Source organism: Cydia amplana, chromosome 12 (assembly GCF_948474715.1).
Source record: "Cydia amplana chromosome 12, ilCydAmpl1.1, whole genome shotgun sequence".
NCBI classification, from domain to species: domain Eukaryota; kingdom Metazoa; phylum Arthropoda; class Insecta; order Lepidoptera; family Tortricidae; genus Cydia; species Cydia amplana.
Genome location: NC_086080.1, coordinates 2,709,441 through 2,728,766, shown reverse-complemented (window position 1 = coordinate 2,728,766; position 19,326 = coordinate 2,709,441). Strand labels below are relative to the sequence as shown.

Below are 19,326 nucleotides of genomic sequence, written 5' to 3'. Positions count from 1 at the left end.
TCATTAGCTCTGGTCAGGTCGATGTCCTTCTGATATTGTTCGGCGAATTGATCGTCGAGCACGCCGAATAGGCTGTGAGCGATGTTACCGACGCCGTTGAAGAATGCCCTCTTCTTTCGTGGTGATTCGACACGTTGACCGAGTAGCATGCTGTCGTAGTATTTTAATTCCGAAAAGGCGTGACGCAGTTGAGTGAGTACGATGTTGCACTGTTGTTTATTTTTGATGGCGTGACACATATTTTCCAAGTGCTTGATGTATTTGGAAAATAGTTCTGATCCTTCCCAGTATGGATTGATGTCATAATAAACTACAAGTTTCCACTCGTCTCGGGCCAGTTTCATATTTGTTATTTTATCAAAGTAAATGCCTTGTCCCTCTTTGAAACGTGATACGTCATGAGCGCATTGCGCCGGCGATATAAATAACATGAACATCATAAGCGCCATAGTGATGTAACCAATAAGTTTGGATTTTGCTGGTTTTCTTTGATTTGTTTGTTTTGCAGGGGGCGTGGCCGATGAATCTTTTTTCTGTTCTTCACTGGTTGATGATTCGTTTTCTGATACTGGCAGTTTTGACAGCTTGATGATGGGCCTTTTGATTATTGAATTTTTTGTCTTTACTGAAGCGACACGGACAAGGCCATCCTTTCCTGCATGAACCTCTGATACCCTGCCAAGAGCCCACTTGCCGGCAGGTAAGTTTGCGTCGTGAATGATTACGACGTCGCCGATCTCAATGTTTGGCTTGGGTTGCGTCCATTTACAGCGTGATTGTAACTGACACAGGTATTCAGTTTGCCATTTTTTCCATACATCTTGGAATATTTTCTGTGTTAGGCGCCACCGCGTACGCTCGTCCCTTTCAGTCTCCACGATGTGAAGAGTCGGACCACTTGCTAAAAAGTGTGCCGGCGTGATGTAATCCAAGTCATCAGGGTCTTCGGTCAATGCACACAGTGGACGTGCATTTAAACACCCCTCTATCTGTGCCAATAGAGTCGAAAATTCTTCGAAGGTTAGGTGTTGTTCTCCCAGAACTCGGTGAAGATGATGTTTGAGGCTTTGACGGCCGCTTCCCACAGGCCGCCCGCGCTGGGCCACGAAGGTGCATTGAAGTGCCAGCTGATGTTCATATCGCTGATGGCTTTGAAGAATGATTCATCTAGCGAGGCAGTGATCTCTTCATACTCCCTTTTAATTGCTTTGTTGGCTTTAGTAAAATTCGTGCCATTGTCACTGAAGATGTGACGGGGTGCTCCACGCCGGGCGGACATTCTCCGTAGAGCAGCCAGAAATGATTCGGAGCTTAGGTCTGAAACTAGCTCTAAGTGCACTGCCTTTGTTGCCATGCAAAAAAACACAGCAATGTAGCCCTTAGTCGTTTTGATGCCGCGACCCTTGCTTGCCTTCACTGATACGTATCCTGTATAGTCCACACCGGTATTATAAAATGGCCTTGATGGATTTGACCTTGACTCAGGTAAGTCACCCATGCGTTGTGATAGTTTTGGAGGTTTCTGCTTAAGGCACGTTATGCAGCGGCGTAGGAGATTTTTCGTAGCTCTATTACCTCCTACTATCCAGACTGTTTCTCTTAGTTTGGAGTGAGTGAGTTTGGCGGTTCCGTGCAAAACAGCTTTATGTGCTTGATCTATAAGCAGCTCCGTCAGGCGACCTCTATGTGGAATGATAAGAGGGTGCTTCATTTCCCAGCTGATGTGTGCGTTATGAAGTCGTCCTCGAACGCGTAGCATTCCATGTTGGTCCAGGAAAGGTCTTAATTTCAAAATGTTGCTCTTTAAATCCACTGATTGATTTGTTTTCAAATTGACGATTTCATTTGCAAACTCTCTTTCTTGCACGTACTTAATGATTCTATTTTTAGCGCTTCTTAACTCGTCAGCTGTTAGGTAACTCGAGTTTTGCTGACGCCGCGAAGCCACTCGTAGTATCCATGCGAGCACGCGGGTGCAATGTGTCAAGTTGCTATGCTTGCTTATTAATTCATTGATAATGTCCCCGTCGGTTTGTTTACATGTTACCGCGTGGCTTTGTTTTGATGTTTTAACCTCTTGATCCGTAGTGAATGTGGGCCTTTCTTGATTTTCACTGTACGATGATAGCCATTTTGGACCATTCCACCAAAGAGGATGTTTTAATAATTGCTGGGCCGTGATTCCGCGACTAGCGCAGTCGGCCGGGTTTTCCTCGGACTTGACGTAGTTCCAACAAGTCGGCGGTATGATTTTTGTAATTTGCGTAACCCGGTTAGCTATAAATGGCTTCCATTTGCTAGGTTCGCCGTTTAGCCATCCCAAAACTGCTGTACTGTCAGACCAGCAGACCAATTTGATTTTGTTTTCTGATAGGGATTGCTTGACCTTCTCCATGAGGGCTGATAGAAGTAGAGCTGAACACAGTTCTAATCTCGGCAAGGTCACAGCTTTTTTCGTCGGTACGAGTCTTGATTTTGCTGCTATCAGTACCGGCGGCGGCGTTGATTGTTTTTCATCGGTAGGGATGACACGGCAGTAGATTGCGCACGCGTATGCTTTAGTCGATGCATCGCAATACCCGTGTAGTTCAAGGTCTTGATTCTTGTAGGTATTTAGCCAACGTGGGATTTTGATAACTTTGATAGTTTGTAGGTCTTGTGAAATTGTGTACCATTCCTTCTTGATATTATGGGGCACTTGATCGTTCCATCCGATGTCATTTGATATGACATTTTGAAACAGTAACTTCAATTTCGTGGTTACTGGCGATAGCCACCCCAGAGGGTCGAATACTTTCGCTATACTTGACAGTAACTCTCTCTTCGTCATTGTGAGCGATGTTTGAGTTGATAGCGGTGTAATTTTTAGTTGGAAAGTAAATAGATCTTCCTGCGGGTGCCAGCGTAGACCCAGAGTTTTCGTTGTTTCTTGATCTTTGAATTCGAAAGTTTGTTGTTGATCTTGAGACTTGCTAGCTCCTTGCAGTAGTTCGGGTGTGTTTGATGCCCATTTGCGAAGATTGAACCCTCCTGATTCTAACAATTCAATCAAATCTTGTTTCATTTTTTTTGCTGATTCGAGATCGTGACAGCCGTGTAGAAGGTCATCCATGTAAAAACTCTCTTCTACGACTTTAGCCGCTTCAGGATAGTTGTGGCGTTCGTCCTTGGCCAGCTGTCTTAACGTCATCATGGCTAACCAGGGGGCAGCCTTGGTGCCGTAGGTTGTGGTAGTTAATGCGTATTCTCGAAACCTTTGATGTTCGTTGTCTCTCCAAATGATCTTTTGATATTTTTGATCTTGAATGTTTATACCAATCATTCTAAACATTTTTTCTATGTCTGCAACGTACGCGACCTTATATTGTCTCCATTTAATGATGAGTGACAATAAGTCGTGTTGTAAATTGGGTCCGCTGTACATGATGTCGTTCAGACTTGTCCCATTTGATGTTTTGGAAGACGCATTATACACGACTCTAAGAGATGTAGTTGCTGATTCAGGCCTTTGCACGCAGTGATGTGGCAAAAAGCACTCTTGTGTCGAGTTGGGTGGCCCGTCGATTCCGTCTGTACATTCGCGCATATGGCCCAAACTGATGTATTCTTGAATAAACTTCTTGTACTCTCTCTCGATGTTTTGATCCTTTCGAAACTTGATCTCGAGGTGCCTGAACTGTGCTATGGCAATGTTCTTTGAGTGGCCTAGAGCATTTTCCATCTCTGGCTTCAACGGCAATCGAACGACGTATCTTCCGTCTTCTTGTCGAAATGTAGTTTCGCGATAGAAGTTTATACAATGTTGATCTTCTGATGACAAACTTGATGCTTCATTGATGTCTTCTATGGTCCAGAAGCGTGAGATATCAGTCATGTTGTTGACGACGGTGCAGCATTGATGCGATGGCAATGGGACCTTTCCGTTTATGATGTACCCAAGTTTAGTTTTCTGAGCTACAGGAAGGTCGTCGCCCTTTATTATGGTTCCATTTTGGACGAATTTAGCGTAGATTTCTGTTCCCAAGATTATATCGATAGGGCGGCTGATGTTGTAATCCGGGTCTGCCAGTGGAAGTCCTCTTAAGTACGACAGATCGGGTTTGATGAAGGTTTGATTCGGTAATGGAAGAGTGAGTTTATTCATGATAAATAACTCTCCGTTAAATTGAAAGTCACAATGCATTGATGACATGGTGACGTTTATAACGCCGTTGCAGGTGTTTCCAGTAATGCCGAGGCCATACATAGTGTCGTCACAGCTTTCTCGGGGTATTTGTAGAAGTTGAGCCGCAGCCTCCGTGATCAGTGACATCTGTGCTCCAGGATCAATAAATGCTCTCAGAATGTGATAAGTTCCATCTACTGCCCTTGCTTTGATGAGGGCGGTTGGTAATAAAACTTCTATATTTTTATTACATTCTTGCGTAATAGTTGCAACAGTTTTCCGTTTATTAAGCAGGTCGGAAGTGTCTTGTTGCTGACTGTAGGCATCATGGACGAGTGTATTATGTCTTTCCTGACACGTGCGGCATCGACTTGTTGAAAAACATTCCTTATCGTAGTGATTGTAAAGGCAATTTTTGCATAAATTCAAACTTGCAATAATACTCCGTTTGCGTTCTGGCTTTGCACTTTGAAATGTTTCGCAATTAAATATGCCATGATTCTTATTACAAACTGGGCAATGTTTTCTTTGATAATAGCTTGATTTAACATCATTTGATTTATTTTGTGATAATGATGAATCCTTTATGCCTACAAATGATTTGTAGTAAGGTTTTCTTGATGTTTCTGATTGTTGGGATGGTTTTGGTGTGTCCAACTTGCGACGGCTTGCTTCAAATGATGTAAACTTCATTTCTAGGAAATCTAGGAATTCCTTTAAGGTCGGCAAGTCACGTGGGTTCTTTAATGATTCGACGTACTCCGTATGACTTTCCGCGTCCAACTTTTGTGATAAAATATGGACTATAAGCGGATCCCATGACGAGGTGTCCACGCCGAGATTCCTGATGGCGTTTAAGCACTCGTTGGTGGTGTCATGTAAACGCTTGATTTGTTGATATGATTGTTGTTGCATTGTTGATAGCGACAGCAGGTTATTGAGGTGGGCGGTGAAAATTAGTTTCGTGTTGTTGTATCTGTGGTTTAAGATTTCCCAGCAGGTTTCATAATTTTCTGAGCTGATGTTGAGATGTTGAATAAGTTTTTCAGCTTCACCTCTGTAGGGCTATGATGGTCGACTGTATAAATGATATAGTTGTATAAATGATGATAAAACTGACATTTTATCCAGTTTTTATTGATTTGTCGTCTTCTCCACTTTTGACAGCGATAGTCGTTAAACGATTAACTGCAGAACATGCTCGTTGGATAATATGTCATTTGTCTACTTTTCCAACTTAAACTTAGTTGTGTAAGGGTAAAAACACCAGAGCACCATTTTAAACAATATTTATTAGGGAATCACAATAATAATCAGAGTTTTGGACTTAGGTAATACGCGACGCCGATCACGCGCAAAAACCGATCTCTAGATGACAGACGTCAAAGTGTTGCTCTATTCCCGGTTGTCGTAGTGATGTCAAGACCGCTGTTTGACGATGCCGCCTTTTAGCTCGGCCATCGCCTGACCCGACCAGCGCCCCGCAGGTCACTGTCATCAGTGCAGCCACTGAAGTCTGCCACAGCCAACGCAGTCGCAGCAAGCTGGGTCTTCACCAGGTGGATGTAGCCTCCACCAGTTCAATATTCTGCGAATTGAACAAGCACCTTTTACGCTCAGCCGATATACAAGCCTTGGTCCTTTTGAGTAATTCGACTCGAGTTCCGTTGAAACGGTCTATTTCGTTATTGTCAACTTACACCAAGATATTTAGTTCTATTTCAGTCGAATTGGAGTAAGGGCTTAAGCCGACTGAACCAAATGTAAGAAAGTATGACCAGGCTAGGTACCAAATAATCCGTGGTATGAGAGGTGTTAGGATATGCAAGTCTGCTCAGCACTTGCTTGAAACACACAAAAGGCTTAATTCACGTGCATATGACACCAAGAGGATATAAATACCAATTAATTAATTATGCAAAATAATAAAATATTGCGATGAGCGTGACATCTAGCGGCAGGTAGATAAACCACCCCCTTTTTTGTAACACCATCTAACATAAATTATTTTCTTGTGAATAACGTCATATAACTTTGAAGGATTTATTAGATTTTGATAAATTTCTAGCATGTATACCCATGCAGCTAACCCAAACCTCCCATTGAGCGGTGCGTTCATACTGACCGCTTAACGTAACAATGACTATTTGTGTCGTTTTAAAAGCAAAGACTTGGAACAAACTCACAATTGGCTTCTCCGTTGTAGGATGTAAGACTCCCTCGCATGCACGCACAAAAATGCGTACAACTCGTGAGAGGCTAACATGGGACACGTCTCATGCATGTGCGGAGCTGCCTAGGCTAGGACACCACTGCCCTTGTAGGCGCAACGACCGTAGAAGTCGGCCCTTCACGATAAGGTTGTCACGGAGCCCGGTGCACGCACTCGCTCCAACTGGGTATTTCGAACAGGCACTCCCTCCAACTCTACTGGATCCGGTACTTCGCCAGCGATCCCTAGAAGGTATAAGTGCAAGCAACCCTTTCAAGGTAACCTTGAGATCATCAGTCTTAAGGTCATTAAAATATCCTTTTGTAAACAAGGTCTCAAGCCAACCTCTCAAGGTCAACAACAAATAGTACGATACGATATAGATAAAACATTCATCGGTAGTAGAAATAATGGTCCTCTTAAGGATAATATCATATCACATGCAATGGTCCGCCTCTTAAAGCCTGCACTGCAGATACCAGGAACTAACTAGCCTGTTAAAGATAGTCTTGTATCACATGCAATGGTCCGCCTTTTAAGGCCTGCATTGCAGCAAATACCAGTAACAACCATCCTCTTAAGGATAGTCTTATATCACATGCAATGGTCCACCTCTTAAGGCCTACACTGCAAATACCAGTAACAACCATCCTCTTAAGGAAAGTCTTATATCACATGCAATGGTCCGCCTCTTAAGGCCTACACTGCAAACACCAGTAACAACCATCCTCTTAAAGATAGTCTTATATGACATGCAATGGTCCGCCTCTTAAAGCCTACACTGCAAATACCAGTAAACAACCATCCTCTTAAGGATAGTCTTATATCACATGCAATGGTCCGCCGTTTAAGGCCTGCACTGCAGATATACCAGTAACAAAATTAGCCTATTAAGGATAATCTAAGCTCACATGCAACGGTCCGCCTTTTAAGGCCTGCATTGCAGCAAATACCAGTAACAACCATCCTCTTAAAGATAGTCTTATATGACATGCAATGGTCCGCCTCTTAAAGCCTACACTGCAAATACCAGTAAACAACCATCCTCTTAAGGAATGCAATGGTCTGCCTCTTAAAGCCTACACTGCAAATATCAGCAACAACCACCCTCTCAAGGATAGTGACAAGCAACAGGCCGCTCCTTAAAGCCTCTGTTGCGATTACCGGCGCCAGGAAGTAGCCTATTAAGGATAGCATCCCTTGCCAAGACTAAAGTAACAGCCCTTCTTAAAGAGCACATAATAATTAAAGCTCTATAGCAGACATTGAAGAGAGTAAGTAATATAAATAAAATAATCACTCAGTTCTCAATCCGAGTGTCTAATAAAATTAATCAAGCACAATGTGTTTATTTTAGTCGGCAAACCCGTTAACAAAACACATAAGTATGACAACAGTAACCCAGTTCTAAATCTGGGATAAAACAAAATCACAACTCGATTCCAAACTCGAGAGTAAGTAATATAAATAAAATAATCACTCAGTTCTCAATCCGAGTGTCTAATAAAATTAATCAAGCACAACGTGTTTATTTTAGTCGCCAAACCTGTTAACAAAACACATAAGTATGACAACAGTAACCCAGTTCTAAATCTGGGATAAACAAAATCACAACTCGATTCCAAACTCGAGAGTAAGTAATATAAATAAAATAATCACTCAGTTCTCAATCCGAGTGTCTAATAAAATTAATCAAGCACAATGTGTTTATTTTAGTCGGCAAACCTGTTAACAAAACACATAAGTATGACAACAGTAACCCAGTTCTAAATCTGGGATAAAACAAAATCACAACTCGATTCCAAACTCGAGTGTAAGTAATATAAATAAAATAATCACTCAGTTCTCAATCCGAGCGTCTAATAAAATTAATCAAGCACAATGTGTTTATTTTAGTCGGCAAACCTGTTAACAAAACACATAAGTATGACAACAGTAACCCAGTTCTAAATCTGGGATAAAACAAAATCACAACTCGATTCCGAACTCGAGAGTAAGTAATATAAATAAAATAATCACTCAGTTCTCAATCCGAGTGTCTCATAAAATTATATCTCAGTTCCTAATCTGAGAATATACTCGTAGTCAGTTCTTAATCTGAAAACGGTACCTGAAATAACAGCATTTGCCCTTAACATGGGAAATATAAAATAATAAGCAGTTGCTACTATGCAACCAATTGTAAATGATCATGTGCAACTTGGCTTGCCTCTTCCGTGCCCCTAAATAAAGGCAACACTCTTACTATACCAACATTGAACTACAGTAGAGCCTGAACAGAAGTTCATGTTATCGAGGTTCCTCTCTTACCCAGGTTCGCCTTATCGAGGTTTCACAAATTGTATTTTTCAACCATCATGAAGTGTATATTGATAATGACCAATCAGTCAAATCATGGCACATATGCTTAAACCATAAAGCTTCCAATCCCAAGACACACATGGTTGATTTTCTCCAGCTGTGCATGTGCATTTTATGTGTAGATAACTCAACACATCATCATCCAGGTTAACTTATACCTGCACAAAACTAAATAATTTTGTTAAATGCCATGCAAGCACACATTGTAAGATAAATGAGTTCATAACATAATAAACCACAATTTATGCATTTTTCAAAACAATGAAATACATACTTAGTGAACCCACAAAATTTGTGAAACATATTATTATTTATAACTTCTGATTTATGAAACCCAGAAGTAATAAAAGTGTACTGTTTATTAATGCAACCGGTACCATAACACACTACAAGTTCAGACAAAAACCGTCAATAACTTCAAACAGTAGCTCATGACATGATATTCTTCGGTCAATGTTCATTAGCAGTGAATGGGTTAAAATAGTTAGCTTTAACCAAGCTATTTACCTTCGTTTAATATTCACCCATAAAACACTTATCGGACTGGAACGTTTAGAGTCCAGTCGCACTTGTATGTAAAAGACATGTATCATGTAGACCGTCAATATCCATATTGACTCCTGAAAGTATTTACCTCGCTTACCATTAGCAACAACCTGCTTTACCAGTGTCATACTCAGCTCAGTAAATATCTTGTTCAATATGTCCATCTCTTTGACAAGATTTTAACCTTGGAAATTCATCAAACTTCATCAGTAATAAAGTTTTGTTATAATGAAATGCATCTGAAACATACTGTTAGATCACAAATGATTATCATTGTCAATAACTCAAACACTTGACAATGTCATGCCAATAACTTTCATTAGTTTGGTAAGTCTGTTTAAATATATGTCTTTGGTTCATTTTATAACATAACATTTTGTGAAAAATATTTGCAATGCAAACTTAAACCAACATCCCAATGAACAAAACAACAACCACAACATACTATAAGCTGTATGCAATTAATTTGTATAAACATTCATAAGATTTTTAATACATAGAACCAATCAATAATATGTACAGACAGAAATTTTCTCAACATCTCAAATGATTTACTGCCTTATTTATCAGTATGTCTGCAGCTTAATGTTAATTGCAAAGATGCAGGAGGTTATATGTGATATGAACTGTCTTTTAAAATATTCAGCCCGAGGAGGCTCCGGAAACATGTAGCGACTACATTTGTCACAGACAATACTAACCAGCTACAAATAAATGTCACCTTTCGCTTATTCATAAAGCGCACTTTACTAACCACACACAGTCAATGTAACACATACTGACCGTTAGTATACATGTAGAACATGAACAAACATTTTATTTCTAAATAAATACCTCATTTTCCATGACATCGGAGTATAGCCACTTATCAACATATTTTCTCCATATATGAATTATGAGCACTAGGACATAATATACCTGGCATCCATAACCAATTAACAAATATTACCCATGTCCATTTGGGTTCATTATAGAGGCCTGACCCGATAGTCACTCTAGTGCGTTCAATGACGGTATGGTCGTTCAATTCAAGAATCATTGCTGTTAAATTTCTGGAAATTACACAAACCAAAAACATACCAACAAAGCATTATTTCAGTTGCAATAAGCATGTGTAATATCACCCACACATACACACATATGAGACAACAAGTAATTTCTCCTCATTGTCGTTGTAACCAGTATTCCAGTGTTTGAGAAAACTTGTAATCTATTTTAATTTGACTGAAAGGATAAAGTATTAAATAGCACTCATTGTTAATCATGAAAGCATAATACCAACATACATATAGTATCAATCAAGGCTAAGTTTACATTACCAAACTTGTTTTGTATGCTTTTTACTTGAATGTAAATTTCACCACGACACAAACTTTAGAAAATGATCATAGCATTTTGTTAATATGTCATGTAGACATACTTAATCACATTATGTTATGTATCTGAAAGCACATAGATTACAAAAATAACACAACATATAAGTGAGGCAGTGAATATTTACCACTATGGCCCCGGAGCACTGTTAGGTGTTGGATCGACAGACTTCTTACCTGAGTTAACTTTTACCTGAGTTACTCTATAATCCCAAGGATTTATTTCATTCATACCAATATCAAAATTCAATTGTACCTAATGGTATCTGTCAGCTGCTTATGTCTTGTGATCTTCTGCTGTGAATATTGTAATACATACATGCCAGCAGCTTTATTACACTGTCAATATGTTTTATTTTTGACAGTCATGATCATTGATGTACATAAACTGAAATAGGTATCTGAAATCAAACACAAAACACACAAAACACACGGCAAAGGTACGATACGCCAGCCAATAGCCGGCACAGGTTAGTTTTGTAGGCTATTCTTGTAGGTATGATTTTGACACCAATCTTGGACTTTGTATATTTAAGTCCCTAACTGATGAGTGGTGTTGGTGCATTTACTCATTACAATCAGATTAACGATCAGAACAATGAAACAAGGAAGGACTACGCGCGGTAAATTTCGTAATGTCAATTTCGACAAATTATATCGTAGTAGGCGGGAATCCACTATCGCACTTCTGAAGCTGTAAGGGTAAAAACACCAGAGCACCATTTTAAACAATATTTATTAGGGAATCACAATAATAATCAGAGTTTTGGACTTAGGTAATACGCGACGCCGATCACGCGCAAAAACCGATCTCTAGATGACAGACGTCAAAGTGTTGCTCTATTCCCGGTTGTCGTAGTGATGTCAAGACCGCTGTTTGACGATGCCGCCTTTTAGTTGATAAGTGGATAAGTTAAATGATATAAAAGACACTTGTCTAGATTTATACATTTTTATAACATTCATACCGTTTTGTCCACTTTGACAGCGATAGACGGTAAATGGCTACGTTTGTTGGATAATTAGACATATAGTCGATTTTTGACGGCTAGCCTTTGATTAATTTATCGTAGTGCTCACTGGGCACGACAAGGTGCTCTCATGGTATAGAAGTGGTGAAAAATACAATTTTTAGGGTTCACTCGTGCGTCTGCCTGTCCGTCTGTCACAGCCTATTTTCACGGAAACGACTAGACCAAAATTAAGTTGAAATTTAGTACACAATGTAAATTAGTGACCCATCACCCAAAGACGGACATGGCTTCCTCGCGTTGTCCCGGAATTTGCCACGGCTCATGGGAGCCTGGGGCAGCTTGGCAGCTAATCCCAGGAACTGGCGTGGGCACTAGTTTTTACGAAAGCGACTGTCATCTGACCTTCCAACCCAGAGGGTAAACTAGGCCAGTATTGGGATTAGTCCGGTTTCCTCACGATGTTTTCCTTCTCCGAAAAGGGACTGGTAAATATCAAATGATATTTCGTGCATAAGTTCTGAAAAACTTATTGGTACGAGCCGGGGTTTGAACCCGCGACCTCTGGATTGCAAGTTGCATGCTCTTACCGCTAGACCACCAGCGATTTTTTAAGTACAATAAATAGGTTAGAAGTTATTTAAGAAAATAGCCAAAAAATTACCCCCTCTCCCCACTTTTATCTCCGAAATTACTGGGTCTAAAATTTTGGACTCGCACTTGGCCGGTATAGTTTTTTTTTCCAAATATAATATATACTATTTGAACTCCATTTGTATTCATATAAGAATATCATTACATTATTTGTAGGGATGGCAAAGATATCATTTCTTCTTGGCAGCTGCTGCCATGGAAGAAAAGCATCAACAAAGAAAAATTCAACGACGTGCCATAAGGGATACATGGAACCCTTTGGATATGCCCAACGAGGAGTTTCGGCACATATATAGAGTGCTCAAAGACTTGGCACTCTATGTGTGTGCCCACAGATATAGGAAGGAAGGAGATCGGGCATGCCCGGCGATTTGTATTGAATACGCCTGTCGCAAGTTCTCGAACACACACAAAGCACCAGTGATTATAAAGACAACGCACGCACACACCTAAAGTACGCACACTTGTAGATGGACGCTCCTATTGCACAATACACGCGCATCATTTCAATGTCTGTGTACATGCGAACGACCAGCGAGTCGTGTCATCACGCACGCACACAACGATAATTACGGGAACTGAGCCGGGACACCGTGATATCGATATTTGATCGACTGTCGGAAAAGACTGTGTGTCGATAACTTCATGAACACTATTCAAATATAAATATTCGGAATCATTGTTCTTAATTGCCTATTTATGGAATAAATTAACTTGTTAAAACAAGACATTTGATTTAAGTAGATATTAGTAGTTTATCAAAAAATAAGGAATGTACAGTACATAAACTTTACGTAACTGTAAATTATTATGCTTAAATTGCTTAATAATGTACAGTTGCATATATTACTTTATCTACACACATATTAAAAAATGTCATATGATGTGTTCAGAAAAAAGGCATTCGAAATTTGATTGCAATAATAACATCGAATTTTTGATTATTAATTTATTATAGAGCAATAAAAAACAATAATTTTCTTATCTGTGCAAATGCACGCGGGTATATTACGTTTAATATTTATAGCCAATTACTGCCCAGTAAAATGAACCCGAGACCTCGTGCACAGTAGGCAGACACTGTAGCAATCTGTAGCATCACTCAAGGAGAGGCTTAAAAAATTGTGGCTTTCCGATACATAAGTAATTCGGTTTTCCTCGATTAGTACTTCTTTAGTTTCCTTTACTTTTCTGGTTCGAGCTCATATCTATTTATTTATGATATATATTGAGTATTTATTTATTTTATTTAGGTTATATTTATATATATACGCTTTATTTTATTTATTTAAGTATTTCTATTTATGTTTATATATATTATTTGTAGCAATGTGTATTCAAAACTTGCATTTCATTAATTTTAGTGATTGTACACTACTGTTTTTGTTTGTCATTCATCGTTACTTTTGTTTATTCGTTTCCTCAAAGGTTAACTGGAAGAGATCCCATACAGGGATAAGTTCGCCTTTGTTGTATTTAATTTACTCTGTAACTATGTTTCTCGTTTTTATTTCCATGTGCAATAAAGTATATTCATACATACATACCATTAGGTAACCAATTACACAAAATGTATACTAAATAATATTATAATAATATATTATATTAAAGACAGTAACCATCTTTAAATTTTTAAATTATTTTTAGCGTCAACTAACCCTGGGCTGGTTTTATCGATACGTGTTATAGGTGCCGCACAGCACTATCCAAGCGGAGCACATCGCTGCTGCACTATGAGAAAATTTCTCATTGAGTGAATCGTTTTGTACCCAGTTCATTGCGGCGTAAACACTGTACTTTGCAATCATGTTACTTGTACAGCAGCATTGTATAATGAAACATATTAAATGACAAGCAAGTGTATGCTTACATGGATACAAGTCGGAATATTACGTTGAATTCGTGGTTTTATTTGAAATAAGTAGTGAAACCTGTGAAAAGTGATCCCATTGGTCTGGAAATTAATCAAATCACTGCGATGTTTACAAGTAATTATTGCACAACTCGGCATTTTGGTAAAAAACAGAAGTTTTTCGGTGAACAGCGCGCGTGCATACTCGGTAACAACGGACGGCGAACTGGCGGCGTTGTATGCTCAATGAGCTAACAACTGCGACACGGCCGCCGGCGGCTTGTCCGCTCTCTAGTATTATATGCTCTGAGTGTGTGCCGAACTAGACGCCGACCTCAAACTCAACATGGCGACGGATTGCCGGCACATCTTAAAGTACTTAATTATGCCATTACTTACTTTCAAGAAACTGGTCAAAGCACACTTTCTCGAGTTGCAAAAGGGAAACCACCCCCTCACTTAAACTCCTAAGTAGCTCATAGGAAATCAAATAAAATCAATAAAATAAAATCAATAATCTAAATCAAAGTTTAATTAATTACATACACGTACACTCATACACAAACAATTTATATATATTGTATACAGTCGCACACATCTTGCAACCTATTCTTAGTTAGCCGTATAGTGAAACAGACCGACCGGAAAGAAAAATATATAAATAAATAAATAAATAAAAAAAAAATATATATATATTTATGTTATACGTATATCTATATATATATAGAAGGGACCAGGCTGAAAATCAGCGCTGGATATATGCATGCCACATATCTAGCACGAGCTGAGACTGGTACCCATTGCCTATAACAATATGAAATTTAAATTAATGTTAGTTCCTACCTACTATGTTTAAGGTGTTTATTCTAATTGTAAGATTTCTAGTTGTAAGAATGTAAGATTTCTAGTTGTGGCAATAAACTGTTTTTTATCTTTTATCTTTATCTTTAATTAAAGATATAATGTTGCACTGAGGACGTCACTTTCTGAGAACGCCACTTTCTGAGGACGTCACATTCGGAGTTCGTCACTTTTTTAGCATAGGTACGATTTAACAGTATAAAATACCAGCACGAAAGATGTATGTAATGCCAGCAACCAGATTATCTGTTCGACATACGGTCGCTTTTATATCCTACATACCAACACCAATCTCTGTTTGCCTTACGCCTGACTGGTAGAGAATTCCATTTGGCAAAACGTCCTATGTTTCGTGCAATAAAGTGAAAATAGAGAGATTAATAATAATAAAAAAACAATCTAATTATGTTTAAATCAGAGTATTTAATTCAGAATACTTAAAAACTACAAGCACCAAAACATTTAGCCACAGATTGGAGTTAGGCCGGAAACAGCTTCGATTCCATACACATAAGGGCGCGTGTACACGGTGCCGCCTCCGCGCCGCCGCCGCACTTTCGCGCTATGTACACGAGACGCGTAAAACCCGCGGCGGCGGACTATACTTGTCTCGTGTACATAGCGCGAAGGTGCAGCGGCGGCGCAGTGGCGGCGCGGCAGCGGGCTTTACGCGTCTCGTGTAAATAGCGCGAAGGTGCGGCGGCGGCGCGGCAGCAGCGCGGAGGCGGGACCGTGTACACGCGCCCTAAATGTTTCGCACAGTAGAAACTATGATTTTATCATACGCCGCTGTGATTAGCTCGTGAAGGTATCACGGCAAGCTCGCTGACACCAGTTGAAGGTCATTGCAACATATTTACATTTAAACGGACTGTCGCTCCTTTTGTGACAACATATTCTTCAGCATACCGCGTCTTCTGTCATGTCTCCATAAACTCTAACGTCTTTTTTATCTGCGTATAAAATCAGCTCTTGCAGTTTTTTTTTTCAGACAATATTTCCTCTCATGTCACCTGTGGAGAATAGGCGTCCAAGGATTTTTTCTTCATAGCGTTGCCGAATTTCAGAATATATGTTCAGCCATCAATCACTTCTGCGTATGGAGTGATCCATACTCTCATAGTTCTCATGTTCTGCATATATTTAATGCAATTTATTTGTTTGTTTTCTTCCTATAGGTATATGTTACGCAATGAATTTTTAAATTAATATTACATTGTACTTTTAGCCTGACTGACAATGAAAATCTATCATGTCGCCGATTTGACATCGCTGATTTTTTTTCTATAGATGGTCAACCAAACCTTGTCAGTAGAAAAAGGCGCGAAATTCAAATTTTCTATGGGACGATATCCCTTCGCGCCTACATTTTTCAAATTTGCCAACTTTTTCTACTGTCAAGATCTGGTTGACCAAGTATAACACTTGCACTGCGTGGGCTATCAATATCGCTGCAGACTTTACGAGTAGCAAGGACCTAGGACCGCCTTAGATTGCGATGGACAGTCTTTGCATCAGGAAAAATCCGGAGCGGGGGTCAAGGCTCCTTTCAAACAGGCGAGGTCCCAGCTCCCGGAGCATCCCGAAGTCTCGACACCGAGGGAGACGAATAAATACCCGCTCAGCGCCGAGTATTTATCTTTTTAGGGTTTCAGGAAAAACGGGACCCTATTACTAAGACTCCGCTGTCCGTCGGTCTGTCTGTCTATTTAGATGATATATTTCTGTTGCCAACAACAAATAATAAGTACTAACAACAAAATAAAATAAATATTTAAGTGGAGCTCCCATACAACAAACGTGATTTTGTTGCCGTTTTTTGCGTACCTAATGGTACGGAACCCTTCGTGCGCGAGTCCGACTCGCACTTGGCCGGTTTTTAAGAGACGCCGCATGCTCAGCAGCCGCTCCTGCCGACCGCATTGTACGACTAAGATGCGGGGCGGCAAAAGTACTGACGCACGTGGCGTCCCACAGTAAGCACTTACCTCTTTCCCACGGCACCAGGGTCTAGCCGTCAGGCCTTATGCCGTCCGATCGGCTAAAGCCTGGCGGCTCAAGCATACATGGGATATTAGGTAACTCTGACAATAAGGCTCTCCTAACGATGTCATTAAGAACATGGTGCCGTGGGAACCTCCCAGCGCAACGGCAGCAGCTCAAGACATGGTGGCCGTTGCTCCCCACAGTGGAACCGTAGATGCATTGGTGGGGTTGGCATACCCATGGCAACCTATTAGGCGGAGAGCAACGGCCACATGCATCGAGCAGTTGTCTTAGTAAGGTGGCTAAGTTTGGGGAGGGCCTACAATTTAGTTGATTTTGACAGATGGTTTGACGTATAAAATTCACCGTATTTGAGGTTAATAAGGTCTACTGTCCTTAAAATTTTGTATGAATTTACAAGCAAATATGAGCCTTCGTTAATTAAGTATTGCAGCCGGTTCTACCTTAATTCGATAATGTAGCTTATTTCAAAGACTATAAACTCTAAGTACTTAGAAATAAAGCTTCAAAAGCTTTAACCGTGGATAACTTTTAACTATCAACGTCACATGTGGATAAGTGGTGATAGGATGTCATTCGTTAAAATACGCTTTAAGTAAACTTGTTTAGAATTGATTTTTCAAAAGCTCAAACCACGGATGATTTTTATCAGTCAATGGCAAAAGTAGATAAGTGGTGGAATGTGATTAAGTAATCTATTCTTTAAAATAGGCCTTAAGTCATCGAGATTAAAATTGATTTTTCAAACGCTCAAATCATGTCACGCTATCGTTAGTCACTTGTACTTTATCCTCGCGTCTTTTTACCACATTTAATCACTTATCAGGTATTTCACATATCACGCAATAAATGATTAATGATTTGGTGACAAAGCATCATAGCCCTCCTGACCTTGTTTTTCAAAAATTGCATCTTTTGTGCGTTGGACATGGAGCGATTATGATGTATGGCTTCATTAAATAGATCCTTGAATGAAACCCACTGTTGGTAGTTCCCACTAAACGGCGGTATGTCCATGACGGGGGTTGATTTCTCACGGTGAGCCATGGACCATATTTTCGAATTGATAGATTTTTTGATGTCTTGGAATTTCTTCTCATATTTGTAGAACGTTTGATTATAGGTTTCGTCGTCTTCGAGAAGTTCACTGTCGATATCCCAGTGCAGAGTGTCAATGGTTGCCCAACGAGACTGGACTGATTTGAGTAAATCTTCCAATTCCCACTTTTCATTAATCGTGGAGAGGTCTATGTAATGTAAAGTATGCGCGAAGGCCTTGAAGTTGCTCTGTTGTTTTCTCATCTTCTCTGACAACTTGGCAGCATCGAGGCTTGGTTGTTCGGTGAAATTAAAAATAGGTGGAATTGCGAACCCTGGATTGACTGGAGCCCGGGTGGCTGTTTTTTCTTGATTCTCAGGTTGTTGATCTTGAGAGACGGCGCGGCTCTGGTGATTTGATGGCCCAGGGTGCACTTCTTCACTTTTTGTATTTTCTTCGGCCCAATTGGGCATTGCTGACGAAGGGTGTTCTGCCGGTTTCTGTGAGATTGGCCTAGGTCTCGTTGATAGAGGAGCGCTTTTAGCTGTTTCCAAATGATCTAACAATACAGACCTAGTTGATTCGTAGAAGGTTTTGGTTTTGTTATAAGTCTTTTCGGCATAATAAGTGCAATCCTCGTTCTGGAATGCTACCAGCCTTGCATGATTGCTTTGAAACTCTTGCCAGAATCCGTCGAGGCCGGTCAACTTGTTATTGATGTTAGACTCAGTTCGGCGACTTGGACCATCTTTTTTGTAGTTCTCAAATAGCCTGTTCATATTGGCCATGAGCTGATTTTGATCATTGCGAATCGCTTCCATTTCCTTTTCCGAACTCATCTTGATTTATTGATAGGTAGTTGAGTAGATATTGATAATAATAATAAGTATTAATCAACAAATAATTGACAATACTGTGGCCACTGATATTTGATGTTTGATAATGATATTGATTTCCTGATTTAAAATTGATGATAATTGCTGCAGCACTGATAATGATGATCTTTCAAGTTCGAGATTCCTCTTACTTGGCTTGATAGTAGACGTCTCTTGATAATCTTGATATCTTCGATGATGAACTGATGCTGTTCTCCGATGACAATGAATATAATCAGGCTCTGGATGACTCACAGCGCCTGTTCAATCCGCACGGTGAGACCCGCTTGTGGGAGGCCGTTTGGACGAAATCACTGTCACAGTCACTGATAACTTTGAAGGACCAAAAGATGTACGGGTCGTACATCTGAGTTGATATGATTCTTGATGGTTGATTGCAATCTTGATGG

At 40.0% G+C, this 19,326-nt stretch overlaps 1 protein-coding gene across 1 annotated transcript; it reads right to left on the bottom strand.

Moving 5' to 3' along the window:
- Positions 1-1,021: 1,021 nt before the first annotated feature.
- Positions 1,022-18,880, bottom strand: LOC134652687 (uncharacterized). Its single transcript, XM_063507850.1, has 2 exons — positions 17,894-18,880; positions 1,022-5,230 (listed from the first exon to the last, which is right to left on the bottom strand). The coding sequence occupies exons 1-2, from the start codon at positions 18,878-18,880 to the stop codon at positions 1,022-1,024; spliced, it is 5,196 nt and encodes a 1,731-aa protein (XP_063363920.1).
- Positions 18,881-19,326: the final 446 nt, after the last annotated feature.